This window comes from Pholis gunnellus, assembly GCF_910591455.1.
Source record: "Pholis gunnellus genome assembly, chromosome: 13".
Taxonomy (NCBI): domain Eukaryota; kingdom Metazoa; phylum Chordata; class Actinopteri; order Perciformes; family Pholidae; genus Pholis; species Pholis gunnellus.
The window spans coordinates 1,436,304-1,463,286 of NC_136540.1; the positions used below are offsets into that span (position 1 = coordinate 1,436,304).

At 41.2% G+C, this 26,983-nt stretch overlaps 1 protein-coding gene across 3 annotated transcripts; it reads left to right on the forward strand.

Annotated features, from left to right (window-relative positions):
• The first annotated feature begins 218 nt into the window (after positions 1–218).
• On the forward strand, positions 219–24,677 carry acsl6 (acyl-CoA synthetase long chain family member 6). Of its 3 annotated transcripts, none has more exons than XM_079172339.1 (20): positions 219–428; positions 1,882–1,996; positions 3,300–3,364; positions 5,279–5,380; positions 6,410–6,509; positions 7,021–7,199; positions 9,384–9,416; positions 10,357–10,408; positions 13,142–13,215; positions 13,314–13,391; positions 16,420–16,554; positions 17,181–17,315; positions 18,109–18,204; positions 18,710–18,782; positions 20,660–20,748; positions 20,955–21,071; positions 21,206–21,349; positions 21,653–21,754; positions 21,833–21,904; positions 22,368–24,677. In XM_079172339.1, exons 1-20 carry the CDS (start codon positions 225–227, stop codon positions 22,506–22,508), a joined length of 2,106 nt encoding a protein of 701 aa, XP_079028465.1. In that variant the 5' UTR covers positions 219–224; the 3' UTR covers positions 22,509–24,677. The 3 variants fall into 3 exon arrangements, with proteins under 3 accessions (XP_079028465.1, XP_079028466.1, XP_079028467.1); XM_079172340.1 differs by having other exon boundaries at positions 219–425; XM_079172341.1 differs by having other exon boundaries at positions 219–422.
• Positions 24,678–26,983: the final 2,306 nt, after the last annotated feature.

The following is a 26,983-nucleotide window of genomic DNA, read 5'->3' on the forward strand; positions in this document are numbered from 1 at the left end:
AGAGAGAATGCAGCTTTAAGGCTTTTATTATTTCATGCACACATACATGTAAACTGTAATTTTTTTTTCAGATGTACCTAAAATACTTTTGCCACCGTGTTTAATTAGTAATTTTCCTAACAATGCTGCTGCTGTGCATCCATACAACAAAAAGTGGCAACGTTGTTTTGGAAAATCAGAAGTCACAGAGTGTCCTCTATCCTGCAGAGCTGAGTTCCACCCTGATGGAGAAGATGCAGGCCCAGGAGATGATGAGCGGCCTGAGGATACCGGAGATGGAGGATCTGGGACAGTTCTTTCGCTCCCTGCCGACGTCCACGCTGGTGGGCATCGGCGCTCTGACTGCCGTGCTGGCGTACTGGTTGGCCACCAGACCCCGCCCCATCAAGCCACCCTGCAACCTGCTGCACCAGTCGGAGGAGGTGCCGGTAAGATGGCGCTCGCGCAAATGTATTCACAGTTGCATGCGGTTAAGAGTCTCATTCACCAAAAAGCTTCACACCCAAGTGGATCATTTGCACCAGTCCTATTTTCCTCCCCCACACTTTTACTGTTTGTCTCATTCTCTGACTGAAGTCTGCTTAAACACTTCTCTCTCAGCACCCAGCTGCCAAAACCCAGACGAGAGAAGCTCTGAGTTGATCAAAACTAAAATGCTGATCCTCTCATTTCGGTCACCTTCAAATGTTTTCATGCACTCACAGCAAAACGCTTCATGAGCAGGATGGAGCGCTTTGTTATTTTTGTGATGTTTTTCCACACATACCACCTGTGCTTTCCAGTCCCAATACAACCAATACTAATTAGTGTGCCAGTGAAAGATGTAGTACGTCCAAATACATAGTATGTCAAATGCAGTGTGCCAAAAACACCAGGACGTCCTGCTACATCCGCTCACATTTTGCAGTATGAAAGCCAGCGTGCTTTTCTGGCACAGTCCTCTGCACAGCTGATATATGAACAATAAGGTGCAATGTTATGAGGAAGTAGTGTACGCACACTTTTTAAGGGCAGCTGCAGTATGCAAAAAGAAAAAGTATTCGATTTGAAACGCAGTGCACGTGTAATTCTTATACTTTGATTGAAGAGACACTAGATTTGAGCACCAATCAAAAGTGAGGCAGGAAAGATGTAAACGTGAACCTAACTTCAGTTTCAGGCTTTTGTCAGTGAAACTAAATATGATGTTAAGACGGGTTTGGTGCAATTTACATAACATTTGTAATAATTTAGTGAGACAGACTTTATTGTGTGTTACACAAAGTGTTACACAATAAAGTGTCGTCAATGTTTGTTTTTCGTTTTCTGTTTATTTTGGTTGAAAAACATGTGACTTCTTTGACCTCTGACCTTATTTATTATTTATTATTAACAATAATAATACTATGATTATTATTATTATAACATGGTGTTAACATTGTCTTTACCTTACTACATTCATGTTTATTTCAAAGTTGCACATTAATAAAACTGTAAACACTGTTAAACCCTCTGTGTGTATAAAAGCTTGTTTTGACATCAATCAATGCAACAAAAGCTGAGGGTGCAATGTGCCCTCGATTCCACCGTGTTCTGGTTCACCATCCCAACCAAACACACACACACACACACACACACACACACACACACACACCTGTGCCTTCTCACTGTTTGGCAGCGTTTGTAATCAACGTGAAACTCCTTTGAAAAGCTTTTGTAACTATTTCACACCCTCTTTATAATGGAGAGGAATTACATCTGTTTGCGTTTTTTGTTTGTTGTTTTTTGGCCAAAATCAGTTTTTTCATTTTGACACCGACGCCCCCAGAGTTTAGAGAAAGAGTCGTGAAAATCATTGATGGTGTGACACTGTTTCTTTGTCTCTCTTTGTCTGCGCGACAGCATGAAGATGGAGGTCGCCGGTCCATGTTGGGCGACAGCTCCAAGCTGCTGAGTCATTACCACGATGACGCCAGGACCATGTACGAGGTCTTCCAGAGAGGCCTCCACATATCCGGTGGGTGGGATGTGAAACATAAGCAGTATTAATATCGTGTTTACGCTCACACACAAACGTACACAGACAGATGTTCTCACTCTCACTCAGAGATACAGAGAGATGTCCAAATTATACATGTGACGTTTTATCTATTATATCTACAGGACGTCGTATGAGATCATGAATCTCTTTTACACGCAGAATAAAAGGGGTTAAAAACATACAACACAGACTAAAAATAGAACGGATTAAACGTGAGACTCAGAGGATCAACAAAGCAGATGTGATCAAAAGGATAATGTAGAATTAATTTGATACCACCCGTCAATATACTTTGAAAAGGAATATGAAAACGAGAGGACTCAAAACCATATTCATGTGTTCCATAGTTTTCTACTTTCAGTGGATTTTATCACCAGTTTGTTTTACTGTCGAGCTTCCGACTTAATAAAAATGGGGTTTCTGTTCCTATCATATATATATACAGTATATATAATGAAATATATATTCTCTCCATAATATATATATATATATATATATATAATAAAATATGTATATATTCTGTCCATATTATATATATATATATATATATATATATATATATATATAATAAAATATGTATATATTCTGTCCATATTATATATATATATATATATATATATATATATATATAATAAAATATATATTCTCTCCATAATATATATATATATATATATATAAAATAAAATATGTATATATTCTGTCCATATTATATAATATGGACAGAATATATACGTTTAATTTTTATTTATTTTTAATTTAGCTTATGGACCAAACTTTGGTAAAATGTCACTGATTAAGAGAACTTCTGTGGAAAAAAAGATATTTAAACCATTTATAAAAATAATATAATATAAGAACACAAAAGGCTCAGAGTGATGCAGGATTTACTCATGAATACAGAAATACTTCCAGAATGTGTGATCTCTTTTGTCATCACACAGAAGTTTTCACGCTGCAGTAAAACACACACACACACACACACACACACACACAAACACCATACTGTACATTTTTCCTTGCAGCCAGTATGAAAATAAACTCCAATAATGCCTCACAGAGGCCTGATGCAAAGCAAACTTGTTAACAAACAGCTGCATATCTAAAGGTCCAGATCATGTGGAGGCACGTTTGTGTCCACGTGATGAATCAAGTATTCACTCTCATTCAGCTGTCTTTGGTCTCCACCAGCTCCTGAGAAACAAAGCTGTCTCTTCACAAACATGTATATACATAAAATAGATGTTATAATAACTTTGATGTCTCTCTGTGTGGTGAACAGGTGATGGACCTTGTTTGGGCTCGCGGCTCCCCAACCAGCCTTACAAATGGATCTCCTACAAAGAGGTGAGTGCTGTTCAGGGGACATCTCTTCTCCTTCAAACGACGTTTTAAAGGGACGCTTCTTACCTTTAGTGCCGTTCATCAATCTAGATCTCAGGAGGAAACAATCTTCTTGCTTCTGCGCGGTGATACAGTCGGCAGGTGGAAAGAAAATAGTTCCTACATGAACCTGCTCACTAAGGTCTGTGGATTATCTTGAATAACCGGGTCGTGATTTTCTGGAAAGAGACGTGAAGCACCACGAGCAGAGTGCCTCGTAGTCCCATTATATTGTAGAGAAGGCCGACGTCTCTACGTTTGATATCTGCAACGCTCGGCAGCTCACACCGAATCAATCTCGACTCATAAATAGCACTCCAGGTAAGAGGAAGAATATGTGTTTTAGATATTGGGCTGAACTGTCCGTTTAAAAACAGACGTCCAGCATGTGAAAACTATCACAGACAAATGTTAAATGTAGTAGTAAAGAAGAATTTACTTTGCTTTTACAGTTGTGAATCTCTAAAATGATTTAATCTCATTTTTGCAGACATTGTCGTTTGTTTTGCTGTTATAAAACTTTTTTTTTTTGTGCAAAAGACACATTTGATGAGCTCTAATACTCATCCAGCCCATTTAAGTAGCTGTGTAAGTGGACACTCGGGTGTAGTTTGCAACCTGTGCACCAGACAGGCTTTGGAGCACCAACTCTGCCCGGCAACCAACCAAGCCTGGCATCGCCATGACGATCACTGCAGTCTGCAAACATTGCTATATTTAGGCAACAACCAGCATCAATACATGCTGCGGTGTGGGTGTACTGGAGGCAGGTACAGGTATTAGAGGATGTAACGTACGTCCTGTCCGGTGGTCAGATCACGATCTTTCTACACCGGCTTCACTGTCTTTATACTTTACAGATGTTTTTCTTTTAACAAGAAGACGTTGGTTAGCGTGAGATAGTTTTGCTCAGTAACAATCTGATGTTATCGCTTATTGCGATTATCGATTCGGCTGCCAGTTATTTTATTCTGATTCATTGTTTCAATTGAAGAAAAAGGTGGCAGAAAATAGTGAAACGTGTCCATCTCAGTTTCCCAAAGATCAAGGTGATGTCATTACATTGTTTGTTGTCCCCAATCCACAAAAACAAATCCTAAACATATTCATTTGACTGTCAAATAAGACAAAGAAGAGACTGGAACTATGAAATATTGATTTAAAAGATGAACAAATAATCGACTTCGGCTCTTTTTTCTGTGTTTTTGTTGGGAAATGGTCGGAGGGGAACTACATTTAGACAAGTGATGTAGAAATCATTATCACGGTAAAGTACCACAGGAGAAGTGAATTACACAACCGGAAACATTTAGTAATGACTTCATGTTACTTCACAAGAGACTGGTGGGTGGAAATTCAGTTTTTTTGTTTGTTCATTCATTGCGCTGTAATCCCCAGAGGAGCCAGACAGGTCCAGATTTGAAAATGATGCGCAAGACTTCCGCGGAAACATCGTGCATTCTTGTTCTGCATTATAGTATTCAGAAGACACATCCTGTTAAGTCTGATGTCTTTCCCAATCACTCCACTCAACCGTCATCAACCGCATAATAAAAGGCCAGGCTCTTGTCTAGAAAGGAAACCTAAAATTGAGTAGATGATTTATGACTGTTGCATAAACGTGGATGGAAATGGATTTCCCTTTATTTCCCAAAGTCCCTATATTTAGCTAAATATTCACTAAATAGTACCAAACTCAGCCCGAACACTGAACACTTATAAGCATTCCTGTGTGTTGTTATAACTGTTTCCCGAGACACTGAAAAGCAGAAGGAGGTGTGAATGTGTGTTGCCCAAGAAGACTAGAGGATCAGCTCAGCGTTTGTCGTGTTCCACCTGGTCCAATCAGCTGCTGTCCCGTCTTTTCTCGCTCCGTAGGTGACGGCCCGAGCCGAGTATCTGGGCTCAGGCCTTCTGCACCAGGGCTGCCAGCCGAACCCCAACCAGTTCATAGGAGTGTTCGCCCAGAACAGGCCAGAGGTGACTCTCACTCTTTGTGTCTGTCTCTTAACTTTTCATGCTGTCTATCTCTCTCTCTCTCTCTCTCTCTCTCTCTCTCTCTCTGTCTGCCTCTGTCTCACGGTCTGTCTGCTTCACTGCGCCACCCATTAGCTCAGACAGGCTACATGTGAACCAGTTCACAGGTGGTTTCTTTCACACATGCCACCAGGCAACAAACCTGACGTAATCACCAGGACGTCACCCATTGGTTTGAAGCCTGGAGTTCGGCATCTTGTTTTTCTGTGTAAATCAAGAGAGAAGTAGAGTCATTTTCTCATAGACTTCTATACAACCAGAGGAGTCGCCCCCTGGTGGACATTAGAGAGAATGCAGCTTTAAGACTCTTCTGAATTGGCTTCACTTTTCAGACCCGGAGGTTGCTGACTGGTTGCAAAAATAAGTCTGGTTGTATAGAAGTCTATGAGAAAATGACTCTACTTCTCTCTTGATTTATTACCTCAGTAAACATTGTAAACATGAGTTTATGGTCTCAATCTCTAGTTTCAAGTCTTCTTCAATACAGCATGATGTTCATTTAGTAAATGATGGTCCATTTAGAGTCAAACAGACCATAAAGCAGAGTATGCTTTAGGGCGGGGCTACAGTTTGTTTTCAATTCATAAAAGTTTATTGTAACATTTTGGCAGCCTACAAATGTCTTATTTAGCGTCGTTTGTACTTAGCTCCACCCTCTTGTGTCACTTCTGGTTGTAAAAAACAAGATGGCGACGGCCAAAATGCCGAACTCGAGGCCTCACTGACGTCCCTGTGACTACGTCTACTTCTGTTACACTCCACAAAAAACCTACTTCTGTTCGTACCTTCACATGGAGATCCTCTCTCTTTTTTTACACATGAAACTTCTTTGTCTTGAAAAATGTAAGAAATAAAAATGTTTCAGCTTTAAGCTATTTTAGAAGAGTATGTGTTTTGATCTAGTAAGATGTTTCTCTGCTGAATGAACTCTAACCCCTGACCTCTGACCCCCTGACTTGTGTGTGATTCCAGTGGATCATCTCAGAGCTAGCTTGCTACACCTACTCCATGGTGGTGGTTCCCCTGTATGACACACTGGGCCCAGACGCCATACGGTTCATCATTAACACCGGTAAGAACACACACAGGCGGACTTCTCACACGAATGCTAACCGGCGGCCATGCTAACACACACACACACACACACACAATCATTCGTGATAGCGTCCTCCAGCCCTGCTAAGCTTTTGTTTTTTTAATGTAAATACAACAATCTTCTCCTGTTTGAAGGAATAAAGCGTGACGCCTGCAGCTGATCAACTTTATTTAACAGTGTTGACTCACTGCAGATACAGTTTGTGTCTGGATTTTAAAACAGCGGCAACTCGTATCAGTGAGACTGATACACAGTGTGTTCCTTCCTGGACAAAGGCTAATTCAAACACTGACAAAAACACGTCTTTATTAGAAAAAATACATACATTTGTAGGCAGTTGTATTTGTATTTGATCCAAATGTTGTATAATCCTGCAAAACCCAATAAAAAAGTTAAAAAAAAACAATCATGATGTGATTACTCTGATGTTATTCTGCCGACATTCACACAAGGGTGCATGTGCTCTTGTGTGCTTGTGTCGTTTCAGCCGACATCTCCACGGTCATCTGCGACAAAGTGGACAAAGCTCAGGTGCTTCTGGATAACGTGGAGCGGAAGGAGACGACCGGCCTGCGAAGAATCATCCTGATGGACGACTTTGACTCCGACCTCGTTGTGCGCAGCAAGAGCTGCGGCGTCCACGTGCAGGCCATGCAGGAAGTCGAGGTACGACACGGGGGGAGTGTTGTTTTATGTCGATACATGAAATACTTTTACTGTTGTCTAAGAGTTGATAAGCGGCAATATGACGACCAGAGGACGCTGTATGTCACCTGGAAGCTCTGTCAATCTGAACAATAATAGTTTTTAATAATTCTGTTTCTATAGCAGGAGATCAGGAACAACTTGTTGAGACATAGTCTCTGCAAGATTATATATAATGTAGATCTAAATAAAAACGTAAAGGTATTTATTATATATAGGTATATATTGTTTCAATATAGAAAAAGCCTAGTTATTTCCCTCAAACATCAAGTTGTTTAAATGTGGGGACTTTGGCCGTGATTGTGGAATAGAGGGCTGCAGGGATGATGTATTTTTGTTGGCCAACCAGGAAGTTTGCGTCACTCTGGTTCCCTCCACACAGAAACTACAGGATTCTTCTTTTTGATTGTGGATTATTGCAGAAAATAAACTCCGTGGCAAACAAACGTTCATGAAACGTACTTATGTTTTGTTCAGCAAGATAATCTTCACAAATGAAGAACACTTTATGATTTTTTTAAGCATGAATACAATCAGCAGAAGTAAAACACTAACGTTGGGCTATACAGTAGAGGAACTACACCACGGTCACATGACTTCACGTGTCCACCACTAGTCTCGTTCATAACCGCCTTTTTTAAGACACGTAAAAGGTTTTGACTGACCTGTTTTATATCGTAGAACAAAACATTTAAATCTCTTCAGCTTGTGATAAACACAGACCTGATTTCAGACATCTATCCAAATACACATTAAAAACCACATTGACTGTGAGAGGAGGGAACTAACTCATTCCCTGGTTTTCGTTCTCATTCCTGCAGCTCTCTATTCAATAAAATAGAAAAACTACAGCGCCAATGTGTTACTGTTAATGAAGGAGTGTGTGAAACACACGTGCGGCTGTTTGATGTGTTTTAAAATAGAGATCTACGGCACAGAGGAGGAGGATACACCAGGCCAACAGAAATATGGAGCACACATCACCATGTACCAACCATAAAATAAAGGAAATAAAGGATTGGAAGTCACAAACTGATTGGAAGTCACAAACTGAACATCGAGTCAAAACAAAGTGATGTTTAGATTTGCTCAGCACTCGATCAAAAAAAACAAGTTGTTTGTCTTGTTCGGTGAGATCTTAATCTAATCCGCTCCAGCTCCACACACACACACACACACACACACACACACACACACACACACACACACACACACACACCATGATAAAGAACAACACAACTGACTGTGTTGTTTTGCCTCGATGTCTGAAGGTTCTTTGCTGCTGTTCTTATTCGTGCAACTTTTTAATGCTTCATTAGCAAAATCACAACAAACACGCAAAAACTGGTCCAGCAGATCACAGCAGCGTCTATCGCAAAGGCCGACTTAAAGGGACAGATCACCCCCAAAACCATGTCTGGAGTTTTTTCAAATGTATATTTCTGCTGCTTTTAACACCACAAGCCGAATGTCATACAGTCCCATTATAGCTATAGATGGCTGGATATCTCCAAAACTAGGCAACTCGCACCAAAATAATCTAGATTGAATATCACTACAGGTGAAATATGTATATCAAACATGTATTTTTGATTTTGGAGTGAACTGTCCCTTTAAGATAGATGCAGATGTCCTTTGTGTTCACATCATAATGACAAAGAGCGACAGAAAGGAGAAAAACACTTTACATGCTTTAAATAAACAAGGTTTTTATAGCTCAGTGAGGACATTCCACTGAGTTGATTCACTGGAAAGTAGCTGGCAGTCACTAAGTACATAACTGTCATATTTCAAGGGTCTGAACTGTGCAAGTATGACAGACAGACGCCCGGGTCATCTGGTTTACCAGGTGGCTTAAAAAGAAGTGAGAAGACTTATTGTAAATGCTCACGAACACTGACTTACAATCACAAAGTCAAAGTCTTCGCAAATACAGGCGGGTTATGTAGAAGTTCTCTTCACAACCACAAATATTCGGTCTGTCTTTAATTTAGAGGATGTGGTGACATAACTCAGAAAACATTCATTATTCAAGGAGTCATGGAAAATAACACAAAAGATGTGTCTGATAATGTCATTTTAATGTCACTTGTGCATAAAAGTCCACTAGTAATAGTTGTTTTCGTGTTGTTTTTTATCTTACAGGCTCTGGGCAGAGAGCACCACAGAAAACCTACAGTAAGTACTGATTCAAGAGTCCACTATAAATAGGGAGAGATGCACTGTGCAACATTAGACTTAAATACCTCAACAACTATGAGATGGACTACATTCATGTTCCTCTACTCTGTGTCTACTGCTCATTAGGAATTGTTAGCCGGCACTCTCTACCTTTAAAACATCAGCATGCTAGCATTGTTATTGTGAGCATGTTAGCATGCTGACATTAGCATTTAGCTCAAAGCACCACTAAGTGTAGCTTCACGGAGCTGTTAGCATGGCAGTAGACTCTTGTTTTGAATGTAAATGATGATAAGTCACTTCTTTTTTTGGTCTTATTATGAACTTGACATGTAAATGACCCTCCGCTTAGCCTCGCTGCTATCCCCACAAGCTGTCAGAGCTATCATGGAGCCCACACTGTCACTAACTGCACTCACTGAAAACAATGGACCATGCTACGCTATGATTGGCCAGTCTGCCTTCGAGGGGCGGGACTTAGCGAACGCGTCAATTGAACTTGTTTAGCGCCTGAGGGATGAACGTAATGACATTCTCTTATAAATAACTACACAGCAGCTGTGTTGCTGAAAGCTTTTACAGTTGCTGATCTGTCCAAAACAAATTATCTGTATATCTTCGACAGATCTTAGGCCTTCATTTACACTTTGCTGATAATTTAAAGATTAAAAAAATGAACAATGAGTGTTCAGCCCTGAGCCTTTGGCTCCTGGGTCATTAGCCAGCTTAGCAAGTATTTACTCTCCGTTTGAATTCAGAGAGAGAACCACTTTAAAGAAACCGGCTTACCGACACGCTTTTGGGCAATTTACACGTGGATTCTGCACGTACTCTTGTTTGTACGATGACAGAGAAAGTAAATACAGGCCGCTGTCGTAAAAGTTGATGAGTAACATGGAAATGTCATGCTCTGACTGATGCTATTTTGTCTCCACAGCCACCAGCACCAGACGACTTGTCCATTGTGTGTTTCACCAGTGGAACCACAGGTAATAATTCTCTAAAATCGTGTGAATAACGTGCATTATTTGTGCCATTCAGAAACATGTGCAAAGCAGTTAACAGCATCAATCAGTATCTCTTTAATCCTGTTACTCTTACTATTTTACGTTTTGCATAACTGCCAGCCTGTTAACAGCTGTCAGTTAAATGCATGTTCATCTTTTAATGAGAAATAAGAAAATACAGACTAAAAAACAGGAAAGCAACATCAGATTTGGTCACCATTAAGTATCAGGAAATGCACAACTAGAGCAAAACATTTCACAAACTGCACCGTGCCAAGTCAAGGAACACAGTGTGTCCCAATGTAATTAGTCAAATACCACACCTTTAACAAGGTTTCCCTCGCTGACGTCAACCCAAGCTATTATTTTCAGCGTTATACTTGCTGCACCTTCATGTATACAAAGGGCCAAGTTCACTGACCTGCTGCTCCCATAAGTTCTAGTCAAACAGTAACACTCTTTGTTCTCTCTGTTGGTTATGTATTTATAGGTTTGAAGAGATTATTTGAACACATATAACACATATTTCTGATAATATAATTGCACATGATTTATGTGCATTATTTATGTGACTCCCTGGGTTCTTTTGTGTTTCTATGTGTATCGCCATTCACCTTATCGTATTTTAATGTCTGTAACTATTTACATGGGGAGTTGTGTAATTTACTGATGACTGTGAATGCAGCATCTGGAGTGTACATTTGAAATGTACAGTGTTAAAACGTGGCTTGTTTAATTTGACATGCTACGATGCTGTTTGTTCCATTCTACCTCTTATTAGCCAATGAGGAAGTGCTATAAACTTGCATTCTCTCTACTGACCACCAGGGGGTCTTTGAGAAAATGACTCTACTTCTCTCTTGATTTATTACCTCAGTAAACATTGTAAACATGAGTTTATGGTCTCAATCTCTAGTTTCAGGTCTTGTTAAATACAGCATGATGTTAAATTATAGCAGGCTACCTTCCATATAAACTAAACCGGCTTACGTCAAGCCGTGGTGTCACTGAGGTGAGGTTCTGCAGTAACGACTGAAACGAGCAGTGGAGGATCAACGTTATGAAGCGTTAAGAACCAGAGTAACTTCGTGCTTCATCCACACACTCTCGTCACAGCGTCGGAAAGCACATTGCTGTTGACTGACAACTTTGTTCGGCTCATTTTCTTTGTAAACCGGTGCAGCATGAAAGCATGGTGGGATTAGCTAGCTCAGTAGTGTACAGCTGGCTAGTTAACTAGCTTGCTGCTTCCTCCATGCTTTAATGCTGCACCGGTTACAGAAAAGAAGACCAGAAGCAGCGCTGGGTCTAACAATCCCTCGACCTCAATACCCTTCTTTCTTGGCATACATATGATTATCATTCAGTAACTGAATACTATGACCATACAGCAATAAATATGGAAATGCTTTAATGCATCAAAGTCTTCCTTAGGTTGAGGTCTCTTGTAAAACATTTGTAAAAGGAAAACACAAGACAAAAGTATACAACATTTAAAAAATCACATTAATATCAAGTAAGCACTTTGATTTTTGGACCTGGAAGTGGAACAAACACTCCACTTAGACGGGAGAATGAAGGAGAAGCATTTACTGTAAATGGATGCAGTTTCTTCACAGCAGCACAGTGACCTAATGCCCTCCTTTCATTACATAAATGCCATCAACAGCGCATGTCGTGAAAAAGCAAAGAGGGCGGTGCATTGGTGTGAGTGAGGAAGCCTCGCTGTTTTTTATTTTTTTTATTTTTGGGGAGGTCTTATCAGACAGCAAACAGACAGGGAGACAAAAAAGCTGGTCGCGTGAGGACACACTGGTGTCAGTTTACAGGAGACAGCAGCTGTGGCGGCACTGATAGCGCTGCCACCTGCTGGCCGTCAGAGAGACCTGCAGCCGCTCCGACACACGGGTTAACGTTTCAACACATCCCCTCGTTTCTCGAGAATTCCCTTTCTGGTTGTTGCAACATCATCCTCGTTTATAGCTGTGGGAAGTCAGATAATACGTCTGGAAAGAGGAACGCTGTATGACAGAGTCATTGCTCCACTGTGTGTGTAGAAATGACATGACAGTAACTGGGGACCCAAAGTAAGTTCATGTTAGTCTGCGGTGGGAATTACTAAACACACAAGAAAGACACATGATTCAGAGATTTCCTTTTTCACACTGAAAAGGCTGTTTTATGTGACATAACATAACATTTTCCACTCGAAATGATGTTGGCACGTGCATGGCTTCAGAACACAGTCGGCTAATTTCAGTCAAATATTTATTTGAACGTGTATTTATAGATTTCAAAGGCAAACGAACAACAAGAGAGACAATCCTAAATTAAATGAGTAATTCATGTGTGTGTGTGTACACACATGCTATCCGTTAGTGCAGGTTTTGAAGTGTGCAAATAAGAAAGGAATTGAAGAGGGAGAAACAATTATAGGAGATCACGTCTCACTTGAAATGAAATGATTCCCCCGAACTCGTGCTCTACCAGCAGCCGCCTACAGTTTCTGTCTCTGCTTTAAGAATCACACCTGATTGTTCACTATTTAACGGCACAAACACACAATAAAAGCTCCTTTGTTGACACAAATCACTCTTGTGTTCCAAGACATCATACATGTCTGATTCCTTTGTTGGTTGTGTGATCCTCTGGCAGGTGAAGGGAATTTCATTAATGTTGGTGTGTGTGTGTGTGTGTGTGTTTCTGCTTGCACAGGGAACCCAAAGGGAGTCATGCTGACCCATGGGAACGTGGTGGCCGATTTCTCAGGCTTCCTCAAAGTAACAGACGTGAGTCTTCATTTTGGTACTTTTAAGTGATTGTGTGTGTGGGATTGTGTTTTCTTTTTAATCGACATTGTTTCCTGTCCTTTTCATCCCCTCTGCAGAAAGTCATTTTCCCCAACAAAGACGATTGCCTAATTTCCTTCCTGCCGCTGGCTCACATGTTCGAGAGGCTCATCGAGGTAAATAAGCCGAGCTGGCATGGTCACCGCTGACCACAGGAATGAGATAGTTATGTGTTAGGATGCCAGCGGGGGCAGAGGGCGGATCTAAGTGACTGTGAAGGTGGGCGTTAACTCAGATTGTTTAGTGTGTGGGAGGCAGAAAGAGAGGGAGGGAGGGAGGGAGAGAGGGAGGGGCTCTATTTTCCCTTTCCATCTCCTTTCCTTAAGTTTCGATTTCCAACTCTGATGATGAATGAAAACCTGCCTTTTACAGCCAGTGGAGGGAATGTTGCATCATTTCCTAACCTGATGAAACACACACACACAAACAAAAACACACACACACACACACCTACACAAACACACCCTTATATGCCCACAGGAAACCCCGTTATCAAGAAAAAAATCAGATTAGGAGCCTATATTTACATATTATTTACCCATTTACTATCATCAGATTTCTCCTCTAATGCATTTGTTGAACCAAAGCCGGCGTTTTGAAGCATGTTCATTCTGTTTCTTTTGGATCATTTGGAGCCTGAGGTTTCCTACAAAGACCCTACTGTTCAACTGTGATAAAACAAATTAAAAAAATGGTATTTTCAGTTAGAAATCTTTGTCCTGAACATGCCCTCGTGTAAAAACCAGATTAGAAAACCTTTTAAAGGGACAGTTCACCCCAAAATCAAAAATACATATTATTCCTCTGACCTGTAGTGATATTTATGAATCTATATTTTTTGGTGTGAGTTTCCTAGTTTTGGAGAGATGTCTCCAATATAATGGGACTATATGTCACTGTTTCATGTAGGAACTATTTTCTTTCAACCATGAAACTGCTCACAACAAAATATCTTTATGATCTTCAGTAACCAGGTCACGAGTTTATGAAATAGACATTGTTCTTCAAATGTTTTTCTTTGTGTGTGTGTGTGTGTGTGCTTTTAGCACCAGTTAGTTATTTTCTTGACACAAACAAATAAAACATTTGGGTCCAAACAAAATGGAAAAAATAAAAATAAATCACATATACAATAGAGAGGTCCCCCCCCCCCCCCCCCCCCCCCCCCCCCCCATGGCACCTTATGTTGGGGAAGATATGTGCTTTGTCTCTCCATTTGTAAAAAAGCTAATTCCAGGCTTTGTTCCATAAATAAACATCAGTCACTCTCGAGATATTTGCTGGTGCTCCAACCATTGGTCCTCTGACATACAACAAATCACACACACACACACACACACACACACACACACGCACAGTGATGTCAAAACAAACACACACATAACCAGTTAAGGTTGCGTCAGATTATTGATGTTCAAGGTCTAACGTTTCACAAACAGAACTCATTTTATAAACTAAAAAGGTTTTCGTGCAGAAGGAAAAGCTTCACACACTGGTGGCTGTCTAGCTTCACTTTATTTCCCCCGCTGTGGGGTTGTAGTTTTCCCGTCAGCTGTTGCCATTAAAGACAGAGCAGAGTGGCGGCTGTTTTTACGGAGAATCTGTGGAGCCAAACATTTGTCAATCAAAGGCTCTTTGTGCTTCGACTTTCTTTGTGGTGAAATGAGACATCAGACATTGAGATGCTGAGATTTAATGTTTTGTCTCTTAAATGAGCTTTTACACACCGGGGCAGCGGGGTTTTTTTTGTTGGTTTTTGTCGTAAAAAAAGAATATTACGCAGTGAAAAAGCGGCATTGTATTTGTTATTGCAAATAAAGACATCAACCAATCACATTGTGTGGAAACGGGTTGAGTTTCACCTAAAGGGCCGTTCACACAGAACACGACAAAGACGATGCTGCGGTCTGAAAAACGTTAATTCCAATTTTTCAGAATTTAGAATTAGTTTTTTCGCAGCGTCGAGCAAAGTGCCGGCGCTCCACGCTTCAACCCGGCTGAAGTGCGTAACGTCCTGCCAAACCTCTTTTTGATTCTCGGTAATTTGTATCGTTATGTCATCAAGTTATAAATAATATAAAGATGTGTGTGTGTCTTGTCATGTGGGCGTCATGTGCCAGCAAGCATGTTTTTTTGCCAGAGGCGTGAGACTCACACACAGGAAAGCACCCAATTACCCTAGAAAGAAAACACACACACACACACACACACACACACACACACACACACACACACACACACCTCCATTTAAGGCGGTACCAGCGATGTCTCAATCAGAGGCAACAAACAGGGCTGGCCTGCGTCCTCAGATGGCCCCAGAAACAGGAACAGAGTCCACATACGGTGCAGGTTTTCTCTCTCCCGCTGGATTCAGAGTTCTGAGGAGCAGCAGAAAGTTTCACTCTGACATCATGAGTCACTTGCTGCTGCCGATGACGAGTCTATTCTCCGTGAGCGTTAATGTTTTCTTTCTCGTGTGAGTGGAAAACACGGAAGTCATGCTTCAACAAGTCCAGTAGTGTCGAGTTTAAAGGCAGTCAGTTAGTTCACGTCAAAGGCCCCAAAAAATGATGTAGTCCTCCGTTTAGCTGTTAAAAAGATGAAATCAAACATAGAAACTAGTGATTGGAAGTAACTATTACGTTTACTCAAGTACAGTTTTGAGATACTTGTACATTCTTCTTCTACTTCACTCAATTTCAGTGCAACTTTTTACGCCACTATTTATCTGAAAAGACTTTACATTAAAAAGTTCAGTAGTGCTCAAGATTTTGACCACATAGAGAAATAAAATAGTTGTCGCATCACATGCAAACTAGTAGAGTTCCTCTTTCTGTGTGGGGGAGTAGATTTCACACGAGTGCCCAACAAAGCGCTTCTAAGTTTATCAGTAGTTCACATATTTGTGAATTCTTATCCAGAGCAGCACGATTACAGTCTGGTTTTTATAGAATACCCACCAGATTATGTGCAGAATGTTATGAATCTGAAACATCTGGGTTCTTTTTCTCTCTTTATTTTGGCCCTAATGCACTTTCACCACTAATCTCCATGAATTTCTATCATCTGAGTGACTGTTGAGTCAGTGTTGGGATCTAGTCTGCAAAACATAACAGATGTGTGTGTGTGTGTGTGTCTCTGCAGTCGGTGGTGTACTGCCACGGGGGACGTATCGGGTTCTATCAGGGCGACATCCGTCTCCTCCCGGACGACATGAAGACCCTGCGGCCGACCATTTTCCCCGTGGTGCCTCGACTGCTCAACCGCATGTACGACAAGGTGAGAAGAACCGACGTTCGCTTGTTCTAAGATTAGATAAGATAAGATGAGACAGAACTTTATTCGTCCCAAAGGAAATGAACAGAAGAACAACCAAAAACAAGTGACCTCACGTCTGTCCCATTCTCTCGCGATATCTCAGGAACTCTTTGAGCAACATGTCCTCAAATCTGAACTCATTAGAACGTGATGAGATTGAAGTGATGAGAAGTCACTGTGGCCTCACAGAACACGTGTTTGGTCTTAAGTTAATAATGAATAAGCTAAATATGACAATTTGGACAGACGTGGATGTAAACTTAACTGGTTGTCGCTGGCAGACAACCAGTGTTGAGTCATGTTAAGATGTTTGCCATCTGCCATCCGGTGGCGCGCTGTGGTTTAGGGTATAATGAGGTGTTGTTTTCTCCACCATGACTAATGTATTTGAAGTCTGAATTCCTCAGAAACGCATGTTGTGTAACAAAACCCTCTTTATTGTAAGAAGGATTTCTTACGAAGAATAATGTGAGAGTTTGGTTCTTGCAGTTATGTTCTGTGTGACCTGCCTCCTGATCGTTTCGGGGCCTTTTACATGAATAAATAAAGAGTTAAAAAGTGCATTTTGTCTTGGTCCTCCTCTGCAGATCTTCAGCCAGGCCAACAGCCCGTTGAAGCGCTGGCTGCTCAACTTTGCTGCTAAGAGAAAAGGTGCTGAGGTCAGCAGTGGGATCATTCGCAGCGACAGCATCTGGGACAAAATCTTCTTCAGTAAGATTCAGGTAAACAGCGTTTCCTCTCCACATCTCAACATAGAGTGCTCAGTGCATTTTGGAAAATCATAATTACTGCAGAATTTGTGGAAGTTATTTGTGTCGGAATGATGCATCTCGATACTGCTCTCCAGGCATTTAAGACTGTTGGCACAAGTTTATGTCTCACCTGTTTGTTACTCACCGACTGCATCATTTTCATATCCGCGAGGGAAATTAGTTTAAAAAAAAGATTTACCAAAAGGAGTTTCACGTTTGGAGATCAAACCATCAACCTTGTGGTTAAAGGGCGACCCGCTCTACGCACCGAGCCACAGACAACTATTTTACTCTTAATTTGAATAAACTCCCAGACCTGACAAAGCCATGATAACGACCTGTCAATCACTGTGTAGTCCCGCCCTAAAGCATCCCCTGCTTTATGGTCTGTTTGACTCTAAATGGACCATAGTTTACTAAATGAACATCATGCTGTATTGAAGAAGACTTGAAACTAGAGATTGAGACCATAAACTCATGTTTACAATGTTTACTGAGGTAATAAATCAAGAGAGAAGTAGAGTCATTTTCTCATAGACTTCTATACAACCAGAGGAGTCGCCCCCTGGTGGACACTAGAGAGAATGCAGCTTTAACACATGAAGCGTTGGCTTCACTTGTTAAAACAAGAGGTTGCCGCCTGGAATCCAATACAAACAATAAACTATTAGATTGTTTTGTTTTTTCTTTATTAACATAATTATAGGAAACATTAGAAAATGAAGAGCCCTCTGTATTGGTTTTGTGTTTCCTCTCTCTAAAGGCCAGCCTCGGAGGACGACTGAGGATGATTATAACAGGAGCGGCTCCTACCTCGCCCAGTGTCCTGGGATTTCTCAGAGCAGCTCTGGGATGCCAGGTAAGACACACACACACACACACACACACACACACACACACACACACACACACACACACACACACTCACACACGTTTACATGTACTTATATTCTTTGAGGAACCTCATTCACATAATTAACTATTTAGGCCCTAACCATCCCAGCTACATACCTAACCCCAAACCCTTATTAACCAAAACCTAGTTCTATCCTTAATCCTAAAACTAAGTATAAACCCTCTAACAGCAAACGCAGACTGGCCAATCACAGCGCAGCATCGTCCAGCTCTGACCAGGGTCCGATAAGCCGTTGTGTAGTAGTGATACTCGTTCCCTGGAGAGGCTGGAAGGAGATATACATTTCTAAAATGTTACATTTCTACATAAAAACCTGTGGAGCTAACATTAGCAGAGCACTAGCATTAGCTCTTTTATGCTACGCTAGCTACTGAAGGTTTACTGGATGTAAACACATGCTGCTTTAGCTTCTTAATGATTGTATGTGTGTGTGTGTGTGCGTGCGTAGGTGTACGAGGCGTACGGCCAGACAGAGTGCACAGCTGGATGCACCTATACCACACCTGGAGACTGGACCTCAGGTGAGTGTCAGCGGTGATGTAACAGGCCTAGAAAAAGGGAAACACTTCCTGATCTCTGAACTTGTTCACTTGACTGGTTCAAAGGTTCAAAGGTCTTAAAAGTGAAGAGTTATGACTTAAAGAAACGAACGCCTCCCATAAGATTAATGGAGGTCGGGATAGTCTGTAAACTGTGATAAGTGAACTCCGTGAACTCCCCCCCCCCCCCCCCCCCCCCCCCCCCCCGATATGAACCATGGGGGTCACAGCTGCTCAGATAATGAAGTAACCACTAAGCTCTTAGGGAGGGGGAGTGCAGGGCGAGAGGGAGGGGGAGGCTGTGGAGTAGATCGACGAGGAAAAAAAAAGGTGAGGCCTTGAAGGGTGAGACGGAGAGACAAGAAAGAGCTGTTAGGTCACGTTGTAGAACTCCTGCTTGCCAACATCAACAAGCTTGTATAAAACTCAACTGCCTGTATTTCCCCCACATTGTTCTGCATTGTTGTGTTGGCATCTGTGGTAATTTTCCACGTGTCTAATTAGACTTAAAGCTTTTGCCCGTTATAGATTTTTTTTTAATAAACCAGTTTCTTTTAATCACCTTTGCTCTTGTAGTAAATTAGCTGAATAAATCCACTTAACTCCTGAAGGGAAGGTGGAGATTAAGGGATTTGACTTCAGAGAAGTTGAGTCATGTTTGTCAGTTTGTGGCTTTTCTGTTGATGGAGACTTTTTATTGTACGTTGTTGTTTATACGTAACATGCAGGTTAAATAGCTGATATGTATTGTCTGTTTTATAACCCTGAGGTCAGTGTGAGGAAAGGACCTCACAGTAAACAGCACCAGTCAAAATAAATCATTTAAAGGTTTCTCAGTTGCATTATTTAGGCAGAATTAATATGGAAAAAAACACAAACACGACATTTTAACCTTTTACAGCACAAAGCAACAACTGCAAAAAGTGCAAACAAAATATATGTTTTGGAAATCACATATTAACATACTATTTATGGTAGCTATGATGTCAAATGTAGTATGTAGTGTGATTTGGTGTATGCGGGAAATTCCCGGATGTAAACGACATTATAAAGAATTTATAAAGAATATGCGGCATGAGCTTACTGTACTTTCCCACAATGCATTGCGGCTCTTTAGAACTGTACTATGGCGACTATTTGGAGCCAGGGCTAAACTGGCTACCAAGCTGTCACTTTATAAAGTTTTAATATCTTTTCAGGCGAGAAAGTAACCTTTTTTATTTTTTTCTTGAATACATTTTTTGTCTGAATCAGTAAAAGAATAAACTCATAAATGTACTGGACATTCAGAAACATCCATTTAAATGATAACAGACCGAAGCACAGATACTGTTCATGTGCTGCTGTTTGACTGGGATAGAAGAAAAGCTACGAGAGTAAAAGCTCTTTATTTAAAATGAACTAATAGTGTCCTTGACACTTGAATTCCATGTTGGACTTTTTCTCTTCTTACGTCCACATATCTTCAGAGTTAATGTAAAACTAGACTAGGCCTCAACCTGCTGAGCTGCTGATACTGCATGAGAGATTTGTATTAGTTAGATAACACTCACCATGTTGGCTCAAATAAAAGATACAGTCCAACAGCGCCCCCTGCTGATACTGCATGAGAGATTTGTATTTCTATGAAATAATTCAACTAAATCTTTTAGATTTGATCGACAGTAAGTTTTAAAATGTGTGCAGGTGGAAATGCTCCCTCCTCTTCACATATGTGGTTTCAGATTAACAATTTAATAATTAGCTTTTTGTTGAGTTGGCAGAACAGTGTTTAATTATCGAAAGTTGCTCGTTGAATCGGACGGTTTCAAGTCGAGGACATTCGCTTGAGTTCTGTTCTGCTCTGACCCCGTGAACAGGTCACGTCGGGGCCCCGCTGCCGTGTAACCTCATCAAACTGGTGGATGTTCCTGAGAAGAACTACTTTGCCTCTAAGGGAGAGGGAGAGGTGAGTAACAAGAAACTTACAAATTGTACGATGCCCTTTTTGACTTAAATATCTTAAAATGCCATAAATGAGAAACAAGGCCCCGATGTGAGGCGTGTAAAACAGCATTTAAGAAATATTACTGCATATATTATTTTATGCAGTGCACACAATCTAGAGAATAAACAATAAAGAACATACATTTCCTTCCCTAATCTCCCGTGTAGGTCTGTGTGAAGGGACCAAACGTGTTTAAGGGCTACCTCAAAGACCCGGAGAGGACTGCCGAGACGCTGGACTCAGACGACTGGCTTCACACCGGAGACATCGGCAAATGGTTGCCCGTATGTACAGGCAGCTCACCTCAGGCTCCATTATTCAGGCATTAATAATGAATTGCATTAAACAGCATGTGCTTTGAAATAATGCCTTGTTTTCTTCTTCTCGTCATTCATTCGACCCCTCGCCCTTGCTATAGAACGGCACGCTGAAGATCATCGACAGGAAGAAGCACATCTTCAAGTTGGCGCAGGGCGAGTACATCTCCCCCGAGAAGATCGAGAACATCTACATCAGGAGCGAACCTGTGGCCCAGCTCTACGTCCACGGAGACAGCCTGCAGGTAAGAACACTAGCAGTAAAAAACCCACAGCACAGAAAGGAGAGAACAGACTTGTGCTGTGATTGTAATACACGGTGGTGACTAACAACAGTAAAAACAATAGACAATAGACATAAGAAATGTCAATAATAACGACAGCGTCTTTAATCAGATTCTTAGCTGTCCAGTTAGTGTCTCCTGAGTTTGTGCTGTGGTTCTTGTGCTCCATTTCAGGACAGGACATATAGAGCACATGATCTCATTATCTGAGATGAGTTACAACTCAATCCTTTGACTCTTGTGTCTGTGTTTTGCTCTTTCCAGTCCTGTTTGGTGGGTATCGTGGTTCCCGACCCTGAAGTCATGCCTGAGTGGGCCAAGAAAAAAGGCATAATCGGCACCTACAAGGACCTCTGTAAAAACACGGTAGGTGTGACTGGCGGCTGTGAATAACAGATGCTGGGGAAGTCTGACCGGAAAATAACTTTCTTCTTTTGTCTGCAGGAATTGAAGAAGGCCATCCTTGATGATTTGGTGCGTCTGGGCAAAGCCAGCGGCCTCCACTCGTTCGAGCAGGTACGTGGGCAGTTATATGTTTAAAAGCAAAAAAACAGTTGATCTATTGTTGTAGCTGTAATATTCATGGTCTTAAAGCTACATTATGTCTGTTTATGTGCCAGCAATATGTCACTTAAGGTGTTTTTGATTCTGTCGTAATATCTTTACATTAATTGAGTAATGCAGTTATTCACAAAATTATATCAAATATTTACACTGTAGCTGTTTATAAATTTATTTTCTCATTATATTAAAAACAAATCAGCCAAATATAATAGTTATTGACATTGGTGCTCGTTCCCTTGGATAAGCAACGGTTTAGCAGAGAAATACTGTAGATTAAAGGTTTTACACTCATAATAATCTCTATAATAATTACTATTTTTAAAGTTCTATAACACAATAGTCTTAAAGTAACTTGGGGGACTCTCAAGAATCCTGCTTTTATTCAACATCTTTTCTATTCATTCCCCTCTTAAAGATGAAGAACATCTACATCCACAGCGAGATGTTCTCCATCGTGAACGGCCTCCTGACTCCGACGCTAAAGGCCAAGAGGCCCGAGCTGAAGGAGTACTTCAAGGAGAAGATCGACCGGCTCTACGACAGCATCTCCATGTGAAGGCCGGCCGAACCTCATTTTCCTCCGAGCATCTTAACGCTAAGATCTGCTTTTGACCATTGACCTGCAGTGGGACAAAGATGTGACACCTTAGGCTTAACGTGCTTTTGGAAAAGCAAGCCAAACCTTGGCCGCCCCCGCTATGGACGATTTAAAATGCCCAGATAAAAACAAAACCAAGAAATAAAGTGGAATACGATACACATTCTTATGTGTATTTTGTTTTTTTATGTATGCATTCGCTGTGAGAAAGCATATGTTAAAAAATAAAAGGATTCACCCTGTTTAGCTGGATTGTTTTTCATTGTGACATGACTTTTCCATGCTGCATAAAGAACAAATCAATAAACAGACGTGGTGCGTTTCAGTGTTGTCCAGTAGAGGGTGGTGTAGAGCTGCCAACACTAAAAACAAAGCATTGTGTATTTCACTTTATCTCTTGGTTTGATTGGTTCAATTTAAAGCTACTGTGAGGAACTTTTATCTGGTAAAGAAAGAGTCTCAGTTTAGTCCTGATCCTTTATATAACCACCATAAATGGTGGACAGACCCAGATCCAGCTTCACCTGCAGCCTTGGACCTGCAGTCTGGAGTTCCGGAGGGAGGAGGAGAGCTCAGCTCCCGGCAGCAGCAGCAGAGTCTCCTCCTCCTCCTCCTCCTACTACTCCACCAGGAGCAGAGCTTCTCCTCTCTGGGAGCCAACACCGACACCACGCTGTTGGAGACCCAGGACGTATTGCTGGACCTGCTAGAGGGAAGAGAGGCAACGGGAGAACCAGAACTAGGACTGAAGGGGGCAGACTGTCAGACCCTGCTGCAGTAAAATGAGAGGTTTTCTAAAGGCACTCTGGTGCTCAGAAACACTACCGCGTTTGTCCACAGGGGCCGCCAAATTCGACACAAAATAAAAGTTCCTCATAGTAGCTTTAAGCATTTTAAATCTGACTTAAATTGCTACCTGCTAGCCACCCAAACAAACCATCAAACACTCTGTCCCCAGCAGCAGTAATCCATCAGCACTTTTATGTTGAACAATCCACTCGTACTTCCTGTCAAATCTGCTTCTCCTCCATCGGTTTAAACCCACCAGCCAAACAAAAACCTTCATCCACAGGTTTACGACAGCAAACATGATGTCTTTGTGTACAGCGTAGCTTGAGGAGGTGTCTTGCTGATACCTTGTGGGACAAATAATGGACTTCATCCTCAGTGGAAAACCTTAGATTTTTCCTTTTAAGCGAACAAGCATCAGGGCCTGATGCATTCCTCCTGATCCGACACAACAAAGACGAAACTTTCTACCCTCCATGTCGTGCAATTTCACCCGAAGCCACGCCGTCGTGTTTGAGGTCAGAATTGAGAGAACAAGGTTGAGAGAGCAGCAGCTCCCGCCTTACAAACCACCGCTGTCTCGATCTCGATGCTTTGAACCGCATTCCGAATCACACAAGTTCACGTCGACGTGTTCACTCGTCACCTCTACGCGGCTGCGATCGGCAGCTTAGCATGCATGCTCCTCGTTTTACGTGACGGGGACTGTAACAATCATGACGTTTTCACGCTCTGCAGTCGGCTCAATCACATCTTTTCTTTTCATCCGTCTTTTGCACAAATAGTACGTCAGGTGAAAGAAAATAGAAAAAGAAAAAAAGAGATAATCCAAACCCAGGGCTCAGGGCAATGCATGCAGTTTGCCCTGCGATGCTAGCTCCGTTAGCATTGGACTTGGGAAAAATAAGACGTTTCTTTGTGGCCATTGATATAGCAGGTTGTATGCAGATGCCCACAGCCACTGCTGCTAGTGCAAGGCTTTGCAACGTAGGCAAAGCTGATGAATCCCACTCACTGGAGGAAAATAGATCAACTTTTAAACTAAATAAACACACTTTCTTTTTCTTTTGGGAGGGTTTACACATAGAAGTAATGTATAGGCTTTTTAAGTTGATTACCGTCCCGAAGCATAAACAATGTGGATGTACATAAATGAGGACAGCTAGATGTAAGCATATTTATTAAATCAATGGTTTGAATGGATTTTTTCTCTCTCTCTCTCTCTGTCTCTCTCTCTCTCTTATTGCGTGTAGTGAGATGAATTGTACTTATTTATTTATCTATTCTGCTGTAAAATGGAATCAGCACCATATCCTTGTAATGATTGAGTGCAGCAATAGGGACGAGGGAGGGCGGGGAATCGGACCAGGGCTCAATGAAATAAAAGATATTCTGGAATGATTTTAAACGAGTGTCTCCGTTATTTCTTCACTGTGTTTTTAATGCTAATGCATGCAGGTTTTATTTTGAAAGGTTTCTCTGGAAGTACTAGAAACTTGTCTTGACCGCTGGTGTGAAAAACCTTGAACTGCTGTCAGAAGAAGCAACCTACGCAGATTGTTTATCAAGCACCAATGCCCAAAAATGTGAAAAATAAACTAAATTAAACAAAGTTTACAAAGTTCTTAAGTAAAGTGCACAAGTATTATCAGCTAAATGTACTTACAGCATCTAAAGTAAAAGTACTCTTTATTTTAAATGACATAGCCTATTGTTATGTATTAAATTATTAGATTGTTACGACTTTTGTCGTCTTGGTTTTCCTCTTTCTATTCTGTCTTCTTGACATTTTAATAAATTACCACCAATAGATTTTTAGGAACTGACCCGAGAGGATCCAGATTGCAAACAAGTAACATTTCCTTTTGCATTATCATAATTTATTTTAAAAACCTTATCTGCTCCTCCTAATTGGTTTCGGATGTTCCTGAACATACTAACACACACTAACTGTAGCAAACCACAGGAAACCCAGGATTTAACCCCAAGGCCATTTCTTCTCTTCTCTTATCATTATCTTACACATTAAACTCTTACACACACACACACACACACACACACACACACACACACACACACACACACACGTCTCTTTGTTATGGAAGATACACCGCTATCACACAGGAAGAGGGAGGCCTCAAAGCAGCAGGACGTTTCTCCACTAACTCATCAGCTCTGGTATCCAAAGGTCAAGGTACTTATCTCTGATTTACGTTCTCTTATAGTGAACAAAACAATTTGAGAGAGATACTACGTCACTATTTTGAGATACTATAATTATTTTGAGATACTAAGTAATTATTTTAAGATAAGTCATTATTTTGAAAACGTTTATCATAATTTTGAGATAAATCAAAATATTAAAAAGGTTTTTCATTATTTTGAGATACTAAGTAATTATTTTAAGATAAGTCATTATTTTGAAAACGTTTGTCATAATTTTGAGATAAGTCAAAATATTGAGAAATAATTAATTTTTAAACGCTACCTAATTATTTTTTTCACAATGGCGGAAATGGGCATCCATCGTAAAAAAGACTTCCGTTGAAGACTTTCAAAGTAAAAGAATTTTAGCAGCTGACCGATTCCCCAGGTGTGCTCGGTTGCTAAGCAGCGCACAGAGAACAGAGAGGAAACGTTTCAGTAGCTTTAGTCTGACATTTTAAACTGTTCCTCTCTCCGTCTTTGAGTTAAACGTGTTAGCAAACAGCTCAAACCTCGAGCACCGACCACATTTCATCCGGAAATGGGTCCACACAGGCACCGAAGACACCGTGGCACCAAAAGAGACACACCTGTGAAAGCAGCACTCAGCAGACGAAACAGTAAGAAATAAACACATTTAATGCACAAAGAAAATATTATTATAAAAGATTATTTACCCACAGTATGCACCATAACATATAGCGCTGACCAGTTCATTTGTGAGCTTCTGTGCACAATTGCACTTCAAATTAAACAAATAATGACCATTGTAGAGTCTGATTCAGCCTATTTAGATTAAATTAATTTAAGAGAAATGTACCTGTCCTGTTAAAAGCAGGTAAATGACTTACCTGCATCCAGCTACACTCCTTCAGACATTAACTCCTTTCAGAGTGCAGCAGACTTCTGCACAAACAGCGATATGAAACACTTCCAGAGGAGCCCGAGGAGGAGGAGGTGGATGCCCCCGCTGTCGTCCCAGTGTTTGTGAGTAGGGAGATATTTCTATGCATGGATAACAAACTTTGACGTATATTCTCTTTGTAATAATAATAATAATGGCATGCACGAACCTGGTTCTCTAAATATTGAGTATTTTAATAAACACTCACACAGCTGCTCTCGTCTCCTACTTTCCTACTCCCTCCTCATTTCCCCACACAGACAAGGATCAAGCCTTTCCACTGCACATCTGCTCCACGCTGGAGCAACCCGGCGTTTACCGAAACCCCCCGAGACGAAGCCTTCACACCGGCCATGAGAGCTCCCGAAACACCTGTCCACCGAGGGTCACCTGCAGGTCACCCAACCAGGCAGACGACTCCCGAGCCGGAGGCCTTCAAACTCAGGGGAGTGACGGAGAACTTGGCGGTGACTCTGGGAAGCTTCACAGAGTCAGACACAGCTCACAGTCTCAGCTCTGAGGAGGAGGAGGAGGA

What these genes read in the sequence shown, in the direction of transcription:
- acsl6 (XM_079172339.1), top strand. Translation starts at nt 225, where the DNA reads ATGGAGAAGATGCAGGCCCAGGAGATGATGAGCGGCCTGAGGATACCG. An exon ending in AGCACCACAGAAAACCTACA is followed by an intron (nt 9,417 to 10,356) that starts GTAAGTACTGAT and finishes TTGTCTCCACAG; the next exon opens with CCACCAGCACCAGACGACTT. An exon ending in AGGACCTCTGTAAAAACACG is followed by an intron (nt 21,755 to 21,832) that starts GTAGGTGTGACT and finishes TTTTGTCTGCAG; the next exon opens with GAATTGAAGAAGGCCATCCT.